Below are 20,098 nucleotides of genomic sequence, written 5' to 3'. Positions count from 1 at the left end.
GAGATTTTGTTTTTCTCACCAAAGGTGAGATTGTCTGACCCATGATTTCTGCATGGCAAATGTGGCATAATCAAAAATATTCTTGGTCTTTGTCCCAGTTTCCTGCTTAAGTGACAGGAATATTTTTGTTATTCTGAATAGACTCTTTTTGATCCCACCTAGGTTTATGCTAATGTGGTCACCTGGGGTGGGGGCTAGGTAGCTTCAAAATGGGGACTATTCACCTAAAAGACCAAGATCCGATTCATGGACTGAAACCTTCAGCTCTACTCTCCAACTTCTGAGGACTGGAATTGGAGCTGGAGATGGACCATCTTCACCAATGGTCACCTCCATGAGAACCTTCATGAAGTCTACACACAAGGTTTGGGGAACTTTCAGGATGGTGAAAATAATGATGTTCCAGAAATGTGGTGAGCCCAGAGAAGGCATAGAAGCTCAACATCCCTTCTCTTATACCTTGTCCATATGCATCTATTCATTTTTGGCTGTTCCTGAGTCATAAAGTGTTTTTATGAGTCATTTTAGTGAGTTATTGAGCCTGAGGATAGTTTGTGGTAACTTTCAAATTTGTAGTTGTCCAGTTAATTGTGAGCATCCCAAGCATCCCATCTGCAGCTGGGTTGGGACAGAGTCCTTACACCTTTGGAGCATGAGGCTAACTCCATGTAGGTAGTGTAAAAATTGACAAGAAGTGTGGGACATTCAATGTCACAGAGTTGAAGAATTGGTAAGAAAAAATAATAGGTATTGATGTCAGAAAAAGCCACACATTTGGTGTCAGAACAGTGCCAGATTAAAAAGCAAACAACAACAACAACAAAACACAGCAAACACGGGCTAGAGTTGAGAAGCAGTTGCTTTCAATAAACACAGCCAGCTTTCCATCATTCTACCAATCTGTAACAATTGCTAATCCTAAGTCAAAGTATTTGTTGCTGAACTTTCAAAGTTTTATTTTTAAATAGTAGAGTCAAGAGGAAAGAAAAATATTTAAATTAATTTATCCATGTGCACTGGCGTTTTTCTGTTTGCCTTTCCCTTATATATCTTCTGCCCTGTTATATGCCCCCAAAGAAGCAGCCTTTCCTTCTGTGGATTACATCATCCTGTCTCTGTTATCTGCCAGCTTTCTATTGGGCTCAGGCATTGTAGGTCTGAAGGAATATCAAAAAGCAAATTTAGAAAGTGGCTGAGTGACTCCTACTCATTCTATTTGTAGCAGGGGTTGCCTTTCTCCCTGGCTACAGTTCTTCCAGTCAGTTCCTCCTCCAATGCTCTGGCTCCCATGGGGCTTTCGAAGTCCTCTACCCATCCCTTCAGCCCTGTGAGTGGTAAGTGCACCCTCCTGTTCTCTGTTGACATCTCTTAACTCTGCCCATACTGCTCCATGTTCCAATCCCTTTAGATCCATCATCTGGAGTGAACTTTTACTTTCATCCCACACCCTGCTTTGGTCCTCTATCAACAATGAAGGAATAAATGATAACCTTAGAGGCTGTGTATTTCAATAAACATGTAAGAAAACATTTTTCCTTCACTCAATCTGGAAACTATTTCTGGCATTTAGATTAATTCACTACTCTGTGCAGCACCCACACCTAGATGCACAATAATCTAAATTTGGCCACAGGTCAATGTTTTCAAAAGGAGTTTTGGTTAAATAAATGGAAGAAAATTAAATTTAAAAATCAAAACTGAGATGAGCTAGAAAGTCCTACCAAGTTAGGTACCTACCACTGAATGCCCTTAGAACAGAGATTATTTTTTAAAGGTTGTTTTAAAACCATTTAAGAAATTTAAATCTCTTCAAGGGATGGGCATATTTTGTCTCTAGATGTTATTATCCATAATACTGCTTTCTCTTGTTCCATGGTTTAACAACTTTTTTTCTTTTCTGTTTCCCAAACATGCCAAACTTGACCCCACCTAAGATGGCTTACTTTCTTTCCTCTTTGCCAAGATTGCTCTCTTCATCCCTGCCCACAAGCAATTATCATGATTGGTCCCTTCTTATCAGCTTAATATCACTTTAAATATTCCCTATTTAGAGGGCTTTCCCATGCCTGATCCTCATCCCATATGCTGTATCACTGTCCTTTGATTTTATGAAAGCCTTGTTTTATTTTGATTTTCTAATTATTCAATATTATTCAATACTATAATTTCAAAGTATTATTTGATATTGATTATTTGTTCATTATAAATTTATTGACATCTCCCTAATCCAACAGAGCATAATTTCAAGAAAGCAGACATTTTCTCTTTGTGTACATCTCTATATTGCTGTATCTAAAACAGTAACTGGCATTTAGAAGGGACCAAGACATATTATTGGACGACAAATAAATGAGTGAAGAAATAAGTGCATTTTATCTATCAGGAAAAGGCTCAGGATATTTAAATAACTGGCCCAAAATCTGGTAAGAGGTACTGAACTAAGTCATAAGCTATTTTCAATCTCTGAAAGAACTATGTTCTTAATCACAGAAATGTAGAGAACAAATGGGTTGCACCAACTCACAGAAAGGTGAGCACGTAGGAAACATACTACAGAAGCTGACTCAAACTTACAATCTAAAAGATATTGGGCTATGTTTCCAAATCATTCTTCTCTGTGGGCCAGAAGCAGACTACTTGTTTTAAACCCCCGTAGCCTCTGGATTCTCCAAAACTTCCTTCCATGCTTTGTGCTTAGAACAGGTACAGGGCACAGAGACCCTGCAGGTCCTGAGCATGTTGAATGGCCAAGATTTTCAATCTGGAAATTCAGTTTACCAAATTCAGTCTCATCTGGGTAAATGATTTTTCAGAACTTTCTTCTCATTCCACAAAGGGCAATTTTTGGAACATAGATATGTCCAATTTAAAATAAAAAAAAAAAAAGCAATGAATATGTTGTTCCCCGTCTCTAGAAAAAGACTTGAGTCCAGGTTATTTCAGAGTAACAAATTATTTAATACTATTTAATTCAGGCTGGCTGGTTGGTTTGGGTTTTGAAATCTAGGGCTCTGAGTAGTAAAGAGGATGTTCTGCTTTCCCCAGGCATGGTCATGGCTTTCTCATGGTAATAGAAAGACAAGCAGGTAATGAGAAGAAATAGGTGAAAGTAAAAAGAGGCACACAGAAAACAGAGAAGAAGGAGCTGAAGGGGGTACCTGGAGTATCCTCTCCTGCAGATTGCATTTGCAGGCAACTAAAAGAGGGATTAAAATTCCAAAGGGGGAAAAATAGGGAAGAAAGAAAGAAACATGGTCTTATCCTTTTCAACCTCAGCAAATACAAAGGTAACCTGTTTTGCAAACACAGCTGTAGTTTGGAGATTGCTAATCACCAAATTTACACTTGAGAGATTTTCTTTGGTCACATTTGATTTCCTGGATCTATGTGTTTGAGATAGTAATGGGAAAAGAACTGCCAAACTGCAAGAGAGGAATTTTTAACACAATAATGGACTCAAGGTAGATACAATCCAAACAATAAAAACAAAATTTGATAGATATGATCCCCTTAAAAAAATCATATATTTGCCTACTATTTAACATTTGTTTAATAATTTTAAAAATTCCTATATTTTTATTATGCTTATTCTGATTCAGTGTTCTCATTATGTTTCTGGAAGTGGGAGAAGACAGGGCCAAGAAGTATTAGGCAGTAGACGGCATGTCGAAAAATGTTAATGATATTCAAAGATATTAATAGAAAATGCAAAAATTATTTGAACCTGGTTTTTCTACCAATTTTTAATAATCATGCTAGCATTAGTCTGCCTGTAACCACCACTAATTCTTTTATTTAGTGAAAAGAAAGAAGAACTGCAGTGATTTTTTTTTTTTTTTTAGAAAACTTGCTGGGTCAGAGAGAGATGTGGAACACAAGACCACCCATATGTTAAAAGTCGTTTAAACAAAGCTCCATGAGAATCAAATTAAGTGTACTGAAGGGGGGGGGGAACCCCTACAAAACACAAAGGTCTCTGTGTTCAGTGGTCTCTCACGCTCTTTAGCTCACCAGGGGACAGTAAATGCATTTCTTAAAGAGGTTCTATGTTTCCAGATGTTGAAGCTGGATTAAATGTGAATGCTCACTCCCATCCCTTCTCCACCCTGGGTCATTCTTTACTGGTCTCTCATAAGGCTCTTTCAGTGTGATTTTTGCTGGACAAATGGTCTCATGTTGCTGGGAATGGGAAATGGATAACATGAACATACACTCATGTCTCTGCAGACTCTGGCTGATTTACACCCTGCTCCTCACCCTCACAGGCAAGGTAGTCTGCTGGCACCCACTGGCGCTGCAGGAGTGGAGCCCACTGTCAGCATTCCCACCATAAACTTCTGTTTTTAGAGGTTTATGACTTCGCAGTAAATTGCTGCCTGGAGAATGGTGTATCTTACCATATTGTTTTAAGTTACAAGAGAGTGAGAGAAAAAAGAAAAAGAAAAAAAATCCATAAAAATAAAATGTCATTTCAGACACTATCTAGTGCTTCTGGAACCTTGAAAAGCCTGTAATTGTGCTGTCTCTGTGCCCAACTGGCATTCAAATTGATGCTTTGAAGTTCAGTATTTTAAATATAAAATGAAGATTCTCCTTTTACTTTGAAGAGATGGTAATCAAAGAAGATAAATGTATAGCTTGGAAGTAAAATAATAATGGGGGGTTTTCTTTCCAGTCAAAGTAATTTCAGGATCTCTGGTATATGAATGAAGGACCACATCTGGTGGTGAGAAGTGACCAATGGTAACATTCAAAAGGAAGCCTGCTGAAAGAATGATTCAGGTTTTATCAATTGTGATAATCATAAATTCAATAGACACGTACAATAATTTACTAGACCCATTTATAGGCTAGCTGTTCTCCCAAATGAATAAACATATTCTTCTAATAATGTGGCACTGTGAATATTTAGAGGAAGAAAGTTATCAACCAGTACAAGTTGAGCTGATGCCACTGTAGTTTTCTCTAACATTCTAGTACTCCCTGGCTTAGAACTGGCTAATCATTGGCATCATATGTTGATGGTATTTGATATTCTGCCTTCTCTATTCATGTCCATAATTTTCTCTCCTTTTATTCTTCATTTTTCTATAGTCAAAACAAACAAAAAGAGAAACTTAAAGAGAGTTCATTTAACCATCAATAATTTACTGAAGACCATTTATATGTGAGAAAACATTCTAGGTCCTAGGAAAGATATAATGAAGAATAAAGCATGGTCTCTAGCCCTGAGGAATGGGACAGGAGACAGAGTCATGAGTGGAACATTCTGAGAAAGTGACTTGTGGTACGATAACAGCCATCAATAGGAAGCACTTCCATAGGCAGAACTGGTGACCATGGAGCAACAGCTCTCAAAGTCTGGGTCCCGTATCGCAGTGGCAGAATCACCCAGAAACTTGTTAGAAGTTCAATAATTGGGTGGCACCCCACACCTACTGCATTGGAAACTCCAAGAGTGAGGCTCGACAGTCTGAGATTTTTCAGACCTCCCATATGATCAAGACAATAGGTTCTAATGAGCTAAGGCAATGTTCCTCAAATTTCCACAAGCACCACCACTACCTGAAGTATTTGTGAATACTGATTCCCCACTGTTGTCCGCCCTATCACCAGGCTGATGCTTCAGGAGATCAGTGATGAAAAATTTTCTAAAAAGTCCTGAGATAATACTGAAACTGCTGATCTGAGAACCATCCTTGAAGAACTACTGTTCCAAGACATCTGTATGGAAGCCAGTAACTTCTCTCATTTGGTAGGTACCATCCTGGAGACAATCGAGAAAAATCAAGGCTTAAATCATCTTGTCTGGTTTGTGGTTCGGAGGTGTAGTTCTAGATGAGAAGGATTGAGTAAAAAAGGGAAGGGGACCATATTTTAAAGGGGAGTAGCACTGTGTAAGGGTTAGGTTGTGAAAAATCAACTTAGTTAAATAATAGCTTTGTTACAGAAAATGCAGAACAAATGTCGATGAAGTAGGAATTTGGGCAGATCTATCTACATATGGTAGGGCTAAAATTATTTTCTCACTTCATCAAGTTAGGTTAATCATATGAGATCTTGCTCCTCTGAATTTACAGGCGAAGATGCATGGTGAATGAAATACTCATCTTGTCAATTTCCTGACTTTTTACAAGAGAGAGAAGCAGACTCACATTTTCTTTTTCATTTCTAAGGCCTAAGAAATCATTGGTGTGACTTGAACCTACGTTTTCCTTTTCAATCCACTTGCCACTTTCTGCAATTGGGAAATCCATGATTTAGAGCACAGAGTTCTAAGTTTCAGTAGAGGAATGTGACAGATAATTCATCTCCAAAGCTCCTTTCAGCTTCTCTATTCAGGAACTTGATAGAATGGTAATTATGAAATCCACCACCCACCTAACTGTCCATCCATCCATCCAACAATGAAAAAGGAAACCTGACTTAAAGAATCACATAGGCAATCCAGTGGGTAAAGACAAAATTAAATAGCAAATTCATTGCAACTATGATAAATTTTTGAGAAAGATAAACAAGCAAAAATTTTATATGAGCTGTAACAAAGGCAACTAATGCTGTTTGCAGTCTGGGGTTGGAGGCCAATGAAGTACTCTTTGAATAAAAACATTCAAGTGGATACCTAAGAGTTGAGATGTGAGTGAGGCCAGGGATGATGTGGAAAGGTTGCAAATGACATCACCCAGGCTGAATTGAAGCACTGTCATCAGGACCCTGACATAATCAGATTTTAATTTTTAAGGGCTCTCTGTGACTTCTACATGCAAAATACACTGGAGGAGAAAGAGGCTACCTCCAGAGCAGGGATAGAATATCAACTTAATATTTCCACCCTTCTTCCATTCCTAAAGAAAAATAACTTTGTATGTTTTACTCTTTTCATGACATCATACACCATAATTTCTGCTTTGATCTCATGACATATATTACTTGGCTCTGGACTTTATAAGAACAAGCTTCACTTAAAGCAAAATCAAATTGTACAGCAAAGATTGGCAAAAGAGAAGTAAATGCACATCTCTAGTAATTAGAGAAATGGAAATCAAAACTACTCTAAGATTTCATCTCACTGTAGTCAGAATGGCAGTTACCAAGAATACAAACAACAATAAATGTTGGCGAGGATGTGGGGAAAAAGGTACACTCAGACATTGCTGGTGGGACTGCAAATTGGTGCACACTCTATGGAAAGCAAGCAGTATAAGGATTCCTTAGGAAACCTGGAATGGAACCACTATTTGTCTCAGCTATCTGATGACTCCTCGGTTTATATCCAAACAACTTAAAATCAGCATACTACAATGATACAGCCACATCAATGTTTATAGCAGCACAACTCACAATAGCTAAACTATGGAACCTACCTACATGCCTTTCAACAGATGAATGGATAAAGAAAATGTGGTATACATACAACATGGAATATTAGCCTTCAAAAAGAATGAAATTATGGCATTTGTCAGTAAAATGGATGGAGCTGGAGAATATCATGCTAAGCAAAATAAGACAACACAAAAAATGAAACACAAAGACTGAATGTTTTCTCTAATATGTGGATGTTAATCCCCAATTAAGTGTGTGTGTGTGTTGGGGGTGGCGGTTATGGAAGAACAGAGGTACTTTGTGTTAGGCAGAGGAGAGTGAAGGGAGGGGAGGGCATATGGGTGTATGGGAGTAGGAAGGATGGTAGAATGAATTGGACATTAATACCATACATGCATATATGACTATACAACCAGTATGCTCCTATATCATGTACAATTAGATGAAAGAGAAATTATACTCATTTATGTATGGCATAATCAAAATGCATTCTACTGTCATGTATAACAATTAGAACAAACTAAAAAGAGAGAAATAAATTCTCAATCTTTGAGTTATAGTTTGAGTTGCACCACCCCCAAGTTCTAACCCTCAGTATCTCAGAATGTGAATGTATCTGGAGACAGGACCTTTAAAGAGGAAATTCAGTTCAAATGAGGCCCCATTCTGTGTGACTGTGCCCTTAGAAGAAGAGGAGGGCAGGACACAGATAGGTACAGAAGAAAGACCATATGCATGTGGGGAAAAGACAGCCATTGGCAAATCAGAGTAGGCTTTGTAAGAAGCAACCCTGAAGATATCTTGGCCTCTGACATCCAGCCTCCAGAATCATGAGAAAATAAAATTGCTTATTTAAGCTACTCAGTCTGCAGTATTTTGTTATGTCAGCCCAAGCAAACTATTATGCATTGTACCCAAAAAAGAGAAAAAAAATCACAATAGATGTTAGAAACTGTATTCTCTTGGTGAATTTGAAATACATTTATTTCTCAGCTGAAGTACAAGTAAAGGAGAAGCAGATTTATTAGAGAGTTTTGGGAGGGCAGGCGATGGGGGAAGAACCAAAGGAATGTGCATGCTGTGTAAAACCAAACATAGCAGTCACTTGGTGAACTCCCACATTGTACTGGCCTCTGAGAGAAGGTTGTACACTATCCAAAAATGACTACACTGGCAAAACTCAGAGACCCAAGAGTGTCATTTGCTCTGTCTCTACTATGAAGTCAACAGTCATCAGTATTCTGGAAGCCTGAATGCTTCTACATATATTCACTTTGGGAGAGATTCATTCTGCTTATCTTTCTTCTAACTTTCAAGCACACATCCCTAGCATATATCTACTGGTCTACTACATGTAGAACATTAACAAAAATAAAAAGAATTCTGAGATATGGCCCATGAGCTCAAGTCAAGTCAGAGATCAATTAACATTTTCATTACATTTGTTATCTTCCAATGTAGCCTTGAACTCGGTTTGCAGTGGTTCTCCCAGTGATGACGGGGTGCACCCTAGATGGACACATCTGTCTGCAACATCCCAGATTCCTGATGGCACAGAATACCCATCCCTATGAAGTCAGTTGGAGACACATACAGAAACACACCAAGCCATGGATATGCCGATTTTAATTTCCCTTTTTGTCATTCAGCATTTTCCTTTTCCTTGTGGTTTCTTTGGCTTTGTTTTTCATGAAAGCACAGCAGGTATGATCATTTTAACTTCGTTTCTGGCTGAGATCCTCTTTTGTAAACATTCCCTTCGACTTAAAATGAAAACTACTCTTTCTTTTCCAACAATGAAAGAAATACAATTTTTTTTTTCCCTGTTCTGCCAAAAATATCAAAAACACACAGCCGGTGCCTCTTAAATGCAAATACCTCCTTGACCTTACCTTTTATTTCTGGGTTCCTTGGGACTTCCCAACAATTGATGTTTCTCTAAATATTTCCTCTCTTCTCTCTTCTCCTAACTGAGAAATCCAACACCTCTCTTCTACAGAAATCAGTGTAAAAACCCTCAAAGGGTTTGCACACTGTACAAACTGGGTATTTATGATACCTGACCAGAATTGGCACCATCTGATTTGGTTGATCTAAATACATAGAGAAGACTGAACTGTGTATACATACCATTATGACTCCAGTTACATAAGCACATTCTATGTATATATTTTATTAAGCCCAGTGTATTTTTGTGTAACCAAAGACACAGAGATACCCACAGATTTGATAAGCTATTTTTCAAAATCTGATTTTACATATTCTATTGCTTAAAGCCCTAGTGTTAGAATGGACTGGAATTAAAAGGAACAATGAGGAAAGACAGGGTACATACAGAGCGAGCGTTTTACCTGGCAAAGCCAACACCTCTGCTGACTCCGTTAGCATCTCTCAGTATTCTTGTGGAGATGACATGTCCGAAGGGCTTCAGCATATTCTCAAGCTCCTGCTCATCCATAGAAATGGGCAGATTCGAGATGTACAGATTTGTTGGATCTTGTTCTTGTTGCTAAGGGAAGGAAAGAAACAAATGCAGTAAGTTCTGAATATTAAGAATCATCTCCCAAGTGAAGAGATCCCTGCTTAAACTGCAATCTAGATTCTAATCTCCAATCCACTCTTGAAAGTGCTTTCACCAAGAGTATTATTTCTTTTTACTGAAGTCCCTTTTTTTACGCAGAAAGTTTTTCATAGAAATAATGTCATCATTGAAAGTCAAGCTCTCTGTGTATCCTCAGAAAAGAGGAATGATTGAACTAAGGTAAATAGGGATAGTGTAGCCCTTCCTTATCCACAGGGCATTTATTCTAAGACCAACAATCCATCAAGGGATGCCTGAAGCCACAGATGTCATTGAACTCTATAATTTAATATTTTTCCTTTTTTTGTGTGTGTTGCAGAGGATAAAATTTTGGGCCTCAAACATGTCAGACAAGTGCTTTACCACTGAAGCACATTTCCAGCCTAAACTGTGGCTTAACTTTTGTAGTTTGAAGTACAATAGCAAAATTAGCAACGAATTTCTATTTCTTTCTTCAAAAATTCTTGGATTCATGGATAAAATATTTATTCTTATTCTAGATCTATGCAACATCATCATAGGATTTATTTTTCTTAAGTTATAGTCTTTCATCTTTTCAAATAAATAAAGCATTTTACAGCTTCTTTTTGATATATCCAAATTATCAGCATCACTACTCATTCTTGTGCATTGAGGCCATTATTTAGTAGAACAAACTACTAAATATTGCCAAAGTTGATCTGATAACTGAGACAGCCACTAATGAGAGCGAGTAGCATATACAGCATGGATACACTGGACAGAGAGACAGGACAAGGCAGGATAGAAAAAGATTTCATTGTGATTGCACTTTAAACTTTATTAATTAATTATTATGAACTTAATTCTAGAATTTTCCATTTACTATTTTTTAGACTGTGGTTGACCACAGATAATTAAAACCCAAGAAAGTGTTACAACATATGGGGCATGGTGCTACTGGATTGTTTTCCAGCCACTATTGTTACTATTTGCAGTCTAATTATCATCACCTCTAATTATCGGGATTGCCTTTGAGGTATTGTTCTTAGCACTTATGCGCATTATTTCACTCAATAGTCTCAAAAAATAAATTACCATTTTATGGATGATAAAAATCTATCCCTAAGTTGTCCACATGGCACAGATTACAAGTTTCAAAGCCAGAGCAGATATCTTGGCCTATCATCTAGCCATGGCTTCTTCACTCTGCTATTGCCTTTTCCTAGACCAGAGGGTCTCACAGTGTGGTAGCAGAACCATAGCATCCCCCTTAGCTTCACCTGGGAGTTTGTTAGAAACACAAATTCTCCGGCCCTACCTAGAATTATTGAACCAGAAATCTAAGTGAGGGTCAAACAAACTGGGTTTTGACAAGCCTTCCAGGTGATTTTGATAGCTGCTCAAGTTTGAGAATTGCTGTCCTAGACCAAGCATGAATATTTCTATGCAAATAAAATCATGATGTCTATCATTTCTAATTTAGCAGCAATACTGCTTAAGTAAGCCTTGCTTAATAGAATGGGGAAATAAATCACAATTGCTAGTATTCAATGAATGAATATTCTCTAATTTATATGTGAATGATTTCAAATTTAATTGGACATATGTTGAAACTTAGTTGTATTGTCAAAACACAAGACAGCCATGATGACATGATTAATCATTAATATAAAAATGTATCAGACATTTAATTGGATCATTATATTTTAAACAAACAACAACTAAATTCAAGTATCAACAAGATATTTAAATTGGGAAAAGAAACTCTGAAGTCTATAGGAAATGGCATTAAGTAATGATAAAATATCTTTTGTGATGAGATGATATCCTACTAATAGAAAATTTGCTACTTCAAATGTAGTGAAAAAGTACAAAAAACAAGATTCCAAATATTTTATTCAGGTTCGAAAACAATTTTGGTACAAAACAAAATACCATTATTTTTAATACCTCTAAATATTCAGATAAGGTTTAATTAAAATATTATGACCTAAGATGAATAAGATCTATTATTGGGTTCATTTTTTTAAACATAATTTACTTTTAAGCTGTTTGTCACCATGTAAAATAGTAAAATAAATATATACTCCTTTTTGGTTTTTGGTACTTGGGATTGAACTCAGGGCACTTGACCACTGAGCCACATATTCCCCAGCCGTTTGTTGTATTTTATTTAGACATAGGATCTCACTGAGTTGCTTAGCACCTTGCTTTTGCTGAGGATGATTTTGAACTCATGATCCTCCTGCCTCAGCCTCAGAAGCTCCTGGGATTAACAGGTGTGTGCTATGCACCAGGGTAAAAGTGAACATATATTCTTTATTTAAAAAACAATTACAGATTAATATTTTGGAATGGTATATATGTAGAAGTAACTGTACTCATGATCTCACTTTCTCTCCACCCCCACACTAGCCACTATCACTACCACCAGTAAATTTCATGATCTTAGAAAAAGAGATAATATTATCTTTAAAATTTAAAAGATAATATTATCTTTTCCTAAATAGTTGTGGGGCATTTTTTTTTTTTTGAGGGCAAGCACTTGGGTAATAAAAAAGAAAAAAAAGTGATGTTTCAGATACATAATAATAAACCTTATGTACATAAAACTTTCAACTTTTATAGTTTTTCACTATCCATCAATTTTAATCTTCACATCATCACTTCAAATGTAGTTTAGCAAATTTCACAATATTTATTGGATAATGAGGAGATGGAGGCATGAAAGATTCATCATCTTGCCCAAGGACAATCTGATAATTAGTGAGAGAGTTAGAATTAGATGTGACCAAGTTTCCTATCTTCCTGCTCAGGGTATTTTCTACCAGCCCACTGTTACAAACCAAGCTTCAATCATTTGCATATCACATCTTAGAAATGTTTTGCCTGTCATGTACTATTTATTTAAAAGTTTTCTCTAAATCAAAATACCTGTAGGGCTTGAATAAACTCATTTAAAAACATAACTGTATGTTGCTACCATAACTTAAAAGCCAGCAACACTTGCCATAAATAGAAGGTTACTATAAGAACAGCAAACGAATTAGTGTTATTAAATTATAGCAAGAAACTGTTTGTTTGCAGAAGGCTTTGACACTCCTGGTTAACTCTCTTTCTCTCTCTGTTACAAAGGGGATTCTTAATTAAGAGAGGTGTTAGAAGCATATTAGCACCAGACTGAGTTGTATTTTTTCCCTCCAACTGGGAAGAATCAGAATTGAGAAAGAACTGAGAAAAGGGAATAACTTTTGTGGGAGTTATGATTTCTGAGTCCTACACATCAAGATCTGCTCAAGTTCCATGAAAAATATTTGCTTGGAAAATCCTGCATTAATCAGAACATACCAAGGAGGGACCACAACACATGGCAGTCCCATGAATGGGTTGGAATTTGTCCCATATTCTGCACCCCTTTGCCTTTGATGAAGCTAAATAATCACAAGCAGTCAACCCCAGTGTCCCTGAATGCTATCAGATTTTGTCATTGTCCCTAGGCAGTACTACATTACTTTATCCTTATTCAAATCCATTTCCTAATTCCCTATATGTTGAATTCGTTGCAGTGACTCAAAGATGTGCCATAAACATACAGAGCTTAATACATAAGGGATTGCCCAGTAGGCTATTTTTTGATTCCAAATTCAAACAACAAGACCAATTACTTAATTTGTATTCAGAGCAACAATATAGCATTGGATGGGGTCATTCCTTAATTTGTATTCGCAGAAAGAATAAGACTTTGTGTGGTGTTATTAAGTAATTCTGTCCTTTGAAATGCAGTATTAGTCTTGAATTTAGTTGACAGTAGAATTTAAGACTTACCTGGAATAAACTTTTAAATACAATATATCCTTATATTTTTACTTTCCATTTTATTTACACATATGACTTATTTTAAATGGATAGTCATTTTCAAAAGATTGATTAGCACTCTGAACCAAGGAACACTTTTAACTTTTCAGAATTTCTCATGTGATAACTGTAATCTAAAAGAATGTTTTAATTTAATTTTTTAAAATCTTAATATTTCAAGAATACATGGATCCAGAATTAAGGGGATGTTTTGCCCATGCCTGTCATTAAGCAAATGGAGAAAACAGAAGTTAGAGGACTGGCGATGACTTCGAAGGCCATTCAACTAGTTGGTAATAGGCTAGTAATAGAGCCATGTCCTTTTATAGCTGGGCAGATATTTTCTGTCTATTTATGACACTGACTTTACTCTTAAACCCCATGAATAGTTAACAGCAGGTTGTGATTTCAAGGTTTGTTAGTACAGACAAAAATTAATGTCTCTGTATTTCTTGGTATATTTGTTTTTGATTATTCACCAATGAGCATGAATTATGGAGAATTAAAGAGCTCCTAACCTTCATTATGTTTTGGATACCAGGTATATCCTCTCAATACACTCATGCGATAGATATTTCAGAGGTGAAACTATTAGGTTATGAGAGCTGTAGCCTAATTAGTGGACTGATCCATTTGATGGATTAGTAATTTGGATAGATGACTGAGTTTTCACTATTGGTAGGGGGGATGTGTTTGGAGAAAGTAGGTCATTGGGAATATGGCTTTGTATATTGTGTATCTTGTCCTGGTTCCTCTTTCTCTCTGCTTTCTGGCTGCAAGGAGCTGAAAAGCCTTCCTCCACCACCCCTTTCTGCCATATTGTGATGCCTTACTTGGGTCCAGAGGAATGGAGTTGGTCAACCATGAGCTGAGACCTCTGAAACCATGAGCCCAAAATAAACTTTTTTGTTAGGCATCTAGGGAGACTACACTTAAACATCCAGGAAGCACTTACTGGTAACGAGAGAGATTTTAGAGCAATGTTTCTCAAGCTACCACAGTTGGGGGCCATTTTTACTTCCAATCTGTCATGGATCAATATTCATAAAAACATAATAAAAACAAAACTGATGGAAAATAAAATTAAACAATTTTAAAAATGCAAGTGGCAACTTTTTATTATCATATTCAACAGACACAATGTTACCTTTTGGATTAGATGTCATGCTAATGTCAAATTGTCTAAAAGGTTTCAAGTGCTTGCTCTCAATTTCTGTCCATACTTCACTGTGGGCAAACCTGAGTATCATTGGCTTAGAGAACTCTATTCATATTTTTTTCCTGTCATACACCACATGGGTGTTAGTAGGCTATTAGTGCCTTCTTACTTTATGTATTACCATTTCCTGCTTAACCACAAAATTGTGTACAACTGAATTACAGTCTTTTTTAAAACTATTTTGTAGACAAATATCTCAAGATAAATTAGTCTGAAATGGGGTAACAAAACATCCAGAAATATCCTGAGGGGAGTTGAAGCAACTTTGAGGCAAACATGAGACTATGAGCATTTAAAAAAAAAAAAAAACAACAGACTGAGCTAGGCATGGGGGTGCACGCCTGTCATCCCAGGCATTCAGGAGGGTAAGGCGGGAATAATTCAGGATAAAAGGATAGCCAAAGTAATGTAGTGAGACGTCTCAAACAATCAAAAGAAAAGGTTGGGACTATAACTCAGTAGTAGAGCACTCAGGAGTCAAGTACCCAGTACCACAAAAAATTAAAATTAAAAAAACCACAATGAGATATCTCCTCACTTCAGTAGTTACCTACACACCATGGAATACCATCCAGCCATCAAAGAGAATGAAATCCTGTCATTTGTGACAACATGGATGGAACTTATAATCCTTATGTTGAGATAAGTCAGGCACAGAAAGAAAAGAACCACATGATCTCACTCATGTGTGCCATCTAAAATAGCTGACCTCATAGAAGTTGAGAACAGCAGAGATTCGGAAGAGTAGGTGGGTGGGATGGATGGAGGTGTTGATCTATGCATATAAGCTTCAGTTACATAGAAGCAAGTAGTTCTGGTGTGCTAGGGACAGTAGGGGGGCTATCACAAGAATGTACTGTGCATTTCAAAAAGTTAGGAGAAAGGATTTTGAATGCTTTCACCATAAAGAGATAATAAATGTTTGAGAAACTGATGGGTTTAACATGATATAAACACTACAAAAGGCATGCATGTATCAAAACATTACATTTTACCCCTTTTAATATGGAAATGTTAATGTTTTTATCTATTGGTTGAAAGTAAATTTAATAAGTGAAAAAAAGAAACATTGAGAATGATGTTCAAGCAGATGGAAGGTTATCATATTACTTAATCCAGAGAAGAGATTCACAATATTCCAAGTATCCCAGAGTCATTTTACACCATGTGACCATTTTATCTCTCCTACCATGTAGGATACTAACACTAAAGGTGTTTTGGGTATTGTGAGTGGTCACATGGCTGGTAAGTAAATAAGCTATACGGTGAAGTGGTCTTTTGACTCTTGATCTAGTGCTCTTTGTTCTGCAACTCTGAAGACAGCCTATAAATATTGCTGTTCAATGGATCTCACTTCCAGAACAGAAAATTAATGTGGAGACAGAGGAGCAATTGGATTTTAGCGGAAGAGTCTATTTCAAAGGCTGTAGCAACTTAAAAATGAATGATAATAAAGCTAAATGTTTTCTCTCACTCTGAAAACAACATTCCACTGTCAACTCACTGTTAAAAGGCGTCAGCTATTTTGGAAATTTTTTAACTGTAACTTTGTACAAAGCTGTCCTCTCCTTTCTGGTGATATTATCTGCATGCTTGGTACTGGTCTCCTAGAGGCAAGGCCACCTTTAGATGAGACCTGGAGCAAGCCTGCTATTTGGCCCATACTTGTTTCAGTAACATGCACATGCGATAGTTCGTGTGCCAACTTAACTTGTCAGAGAGTACCCAGATATTTGGTCCAATGGTGTTCTGGGTGTTTCTGTGAGGGTATTTTTGAGTGAGTTTGACATTTAAATGGATAGACTGTGTAGTGCAGATTGACTTTCCAGTGTGGGTGGGTCACATCCAACCAGGTGAAGATCATTGTAAAATAAAAGGCCTACCCCTCCTGGGAGTTAAGAGAGAATCCCTCCTTCCCGACTGACATTGATCTGGGATCTTTTCTGTTCCTACCTTCAGACCCAGACTGAAACATTGGATTTTCCTAGGTCTTGGGCCCACCTGTTTTTAGACTGAAGCTATAGACACAGCTTTCCTGGGATTTCCAAAGGAAGGCTTCCAAAGGAAGGTTTTTAGGTTTTTAGATTTGACAGCCTCTGTAATCTCTGTAATGAGTTAATTCCATATGAGAAAGAAAGAGAGATTTCAATCCTATTGGTTCCATTTCTATGGAGAACCCAGACTACGGTAATGAACGCATGTGTTACCATACTGTATGACAATTAACAATTAAAATAAAGACAAATATTCACCTCTGACTTCATACTGAGACTTTTACATTCCCTGGCCACAAAGACACTGCCTTTGACCAGGTGAAGTGAGATGCATAGCTTTATCCTAAGATGAATGCTTCTAAATAAAACATACTAGGAAATACATTAAAGATCAAATGGAAGAGGAAGAATCCCTGCCAAGAAGTGGCACCCTCAAATGGTGCCTGGTAAACACACTCTCTTTCTCATTTGCTAAGAGAAGTTTAGTTACCATATGTGTCCACAGCAAGACGGACCTGATTTCTCTTTTGCTAGCTCTGCATAGTGATGGAGTACTAGAGAAATACTGTCAGTTTTTCCTTCCCAAACAACAGACAGAATAATATTCCTAAGAAATACATTTTTAAGGAGAAGCTTTTAATTATTCCACATACAATGTGAACATGACATTGGCAGTGAGAGGTCGTGTCCAAGGTCAAGTTCAATCAGAGGGTTTAATTCTGGAGAAGAAACAGCAGAGTTCTCATTGTGAAACAGCGACCTGTGCTCCTGACAGCCTGGGTCACTGCTCAAGGGCATTATGCTTTAAGTCTGGGGCTTGCTTTCATTTCTAGACCCTCTGAACAACCCCAAATGGATGTGAACTGTAAGTTATTAAAGGGGTCCCTAGAATCTGCAGGACTGATCTTGAGTCACCTGTGGGGCTGGAACAGGGAGCCACACTGGGCTCCTGGCTTTCCTTGACTTCTCCCTCCACATGTCCCTCATGACCTTCATCTGAGTATCACCAGGTATCAGCCCTGATGGGATGGTTTCTCTCATGAGAAAATGCTAAATTAAAATTGTATATATTGAGATCTCTCTATAGTTTATTGTTCTATATTATAATATTACAAAGATGTATGCTTTTGTACTCTTGGCCCCCAAACTATAAAGAGCTACTCGATATTGTAAGCAAATCATATATTTCCTCAGTCTAATTCACTGCTCTAAAGGGGCTCCAGAATCTCTATTTTTATCCACCTTGTGTGAACTCTGGGATGGATAGTTGTCATCTGATTTGTTGATAATGACCATGATCTTCCTTTAAACTATGCAACTAAGGAAATGGCATAAATGTAGTCGTAGGTTCACTATGATACATTACTAACTTCATTAAGAATAATCATCATAGCACATATAAAAAGAGAACAGATGCAGAATATTTTTGTATTTTCTTTTTAAAATTTTTTTATTTATATACTGCAGCAGAATGCATTACAATTCTTATTACATATATAGAACACAATTTTTCATACCTCTGGTTGTATACATAGTATATTCACACCAATTCGTGTCTTCATACATGTAGAAGACAATGCTAAGTAAAGTTAGCCAATCCCAAAAAACCAAATGCCAAATGTTTTCTTTGATATAAGGAGGCTGATGCATAGTGGGCAAGGGAGAGGGAGCATGGGAGGAATACATGAACTCTAGATCAGGGAGAGAAGTGAGAAGGGAAGGGAGGTAGAACGGGGTAATTATTTTTGTATTTTCTGCCTAGAGTATGACACTTAGATTGACCGACCAAGACTTGGCTTTATATTTAGCAAACACACACAAATGTATCACTGAGATGTTAAAGACGCACGGGACTTGAAGTTCCACTCAAGGACAACCATTCTCATTGTGGTATGAAAATGACACCCAAGGAACACAGCACCAGTGGTGGTTCTGGGGATTATGTAACAGAGCTCAAGTGACAGACATTAGGTCCTACAAAATTAAGGATGCTTCATAGAATGTAAGATATTCCATCAAGTTTGAGTTTCTGATTAACAATGAATAATATTTTGAATATAGCTGTATCCCAAATATTTCATGGCAAATATGCTAAATATATTGTCAGATGGGATTAATATTAATGTAATTTTACAAAATGAAATTAGGATAGTAATATTATCGTTTTTTTCTTTTTGCCTGATATTGTCTAGTATTTATTCAGGGTTTAAAAATAAGCCACGCACTATAAAGTCATTTAAATTCATTATATTTTTATTCCTTAAAATAACCCTTGAGATAGATTCTATTAACCTGCCCATTTTATATGTGAGAAAGCTGGAGTTATATGAAGCTATGGAATTGCCCAAGGTCATGCAGCTGCTCCGAAGTTCAAACAGAAATCAAATCCTAATTGATTTGAATAGGATGCCATAAAGGGTATATTTAGTGGTTGGCTCACAACTTTTTCTGAGAGATCCAAATGAAGGATCCATTGTTGGATGGTTTGGTACAGGTATTCTAAGTACAAACCACTCAGCTACATAATTCATCTTCCTAAGCATAGAAATCTTAATCATGCTGGGGAGATAAGTTAGCAAAAGAGAATCCATCTTCCTAGTAAGGCCAGAGCAATATCATTTCCCAAATTACCAAAAAAAAAAAAAAAAACCTGCTTAATTTTCCTCTATATTCTACTACAGAAATTTGAAAGCATATGTTCAGTACATAGAAAGTGAAAAGCAATATTTTTGTACACAAATATGCTGTTGTTTTGCTTGAATCTACTTTTATTTTAAAATTCCCTAGTGTCAATTCAACAGGAATTGAATCTAAGCCATGTACATCTCCCATGTTATAGACGAAGCAGTCAATTCTAGATTGGGATTTTATTTAAAAATACAAAAACATAAATTCAGTTGCCTATTAAAATTCTGTCCATTTAAGTGAAGGATAGTGTTTTTTGCTCTTACATAATTCTAGTGTTTCCAAAGACAATCTGAACAGCCTGAAAAACATTTGGTGTCCTGTGATGCTTAATAGGCCACCAAAGAGAAGAAGGAAATGTGGTGTCAGGTGTGTAGGGTGTGTGCTTCTCACAATGAAAACAGCCAACAAGGTAGGGTGAAATGGAGGAGGAACTTATTTAGGTGCTACTATCTTGTTTCTGCCTCATACCTTTCTGAG

General features: G+C 36.9%; 1 protein-coding gene across 20 annotated transcripts in view; it reads right to left on the bottom strand.

Annotated features, from left to right (window-relative positions):
- The window catches only part of Rbms3 (RNA binding motif single stranded interacting protein 3), a 1,055,032-nt gene that overhangs the window by 249,898 nt on the left and 785,036 nt on the right, over positions 1 to 20,098 (bottom strand). For all 20 annotated transcript variants that reach the window (XM_071619646.1, XM_071619615.1, XM_071619630.1 and 17 more), the window contains one exon: positions 9,675 to 9,832. In XM_071619646.1, the coding sequence (XP_071475747.1) occupies positions 9,675 to 9,832 (158 nt within the window). The remainder of the gene's footprint in view (positions 1 to 9,674; positions 9,833 to 20,098) is intronic.

Source organism: Marmota flaviventris, chromosome 1 (genome assembly GCF_047511675.1).
Source record: "Marmota flaviventris isolate mMarFla1 chromosome 1, mMarFla1.hap1, whole genome shotgun sequence".
NCBI lineage: Eukaryota > Metazoa > Chordata > Mammalia > Rodentia > Sciuridae > Marmota > Marmota flaviventris.
This window is presented reverse-complemented; position numbering and strand designations above follow the sequence as displayed.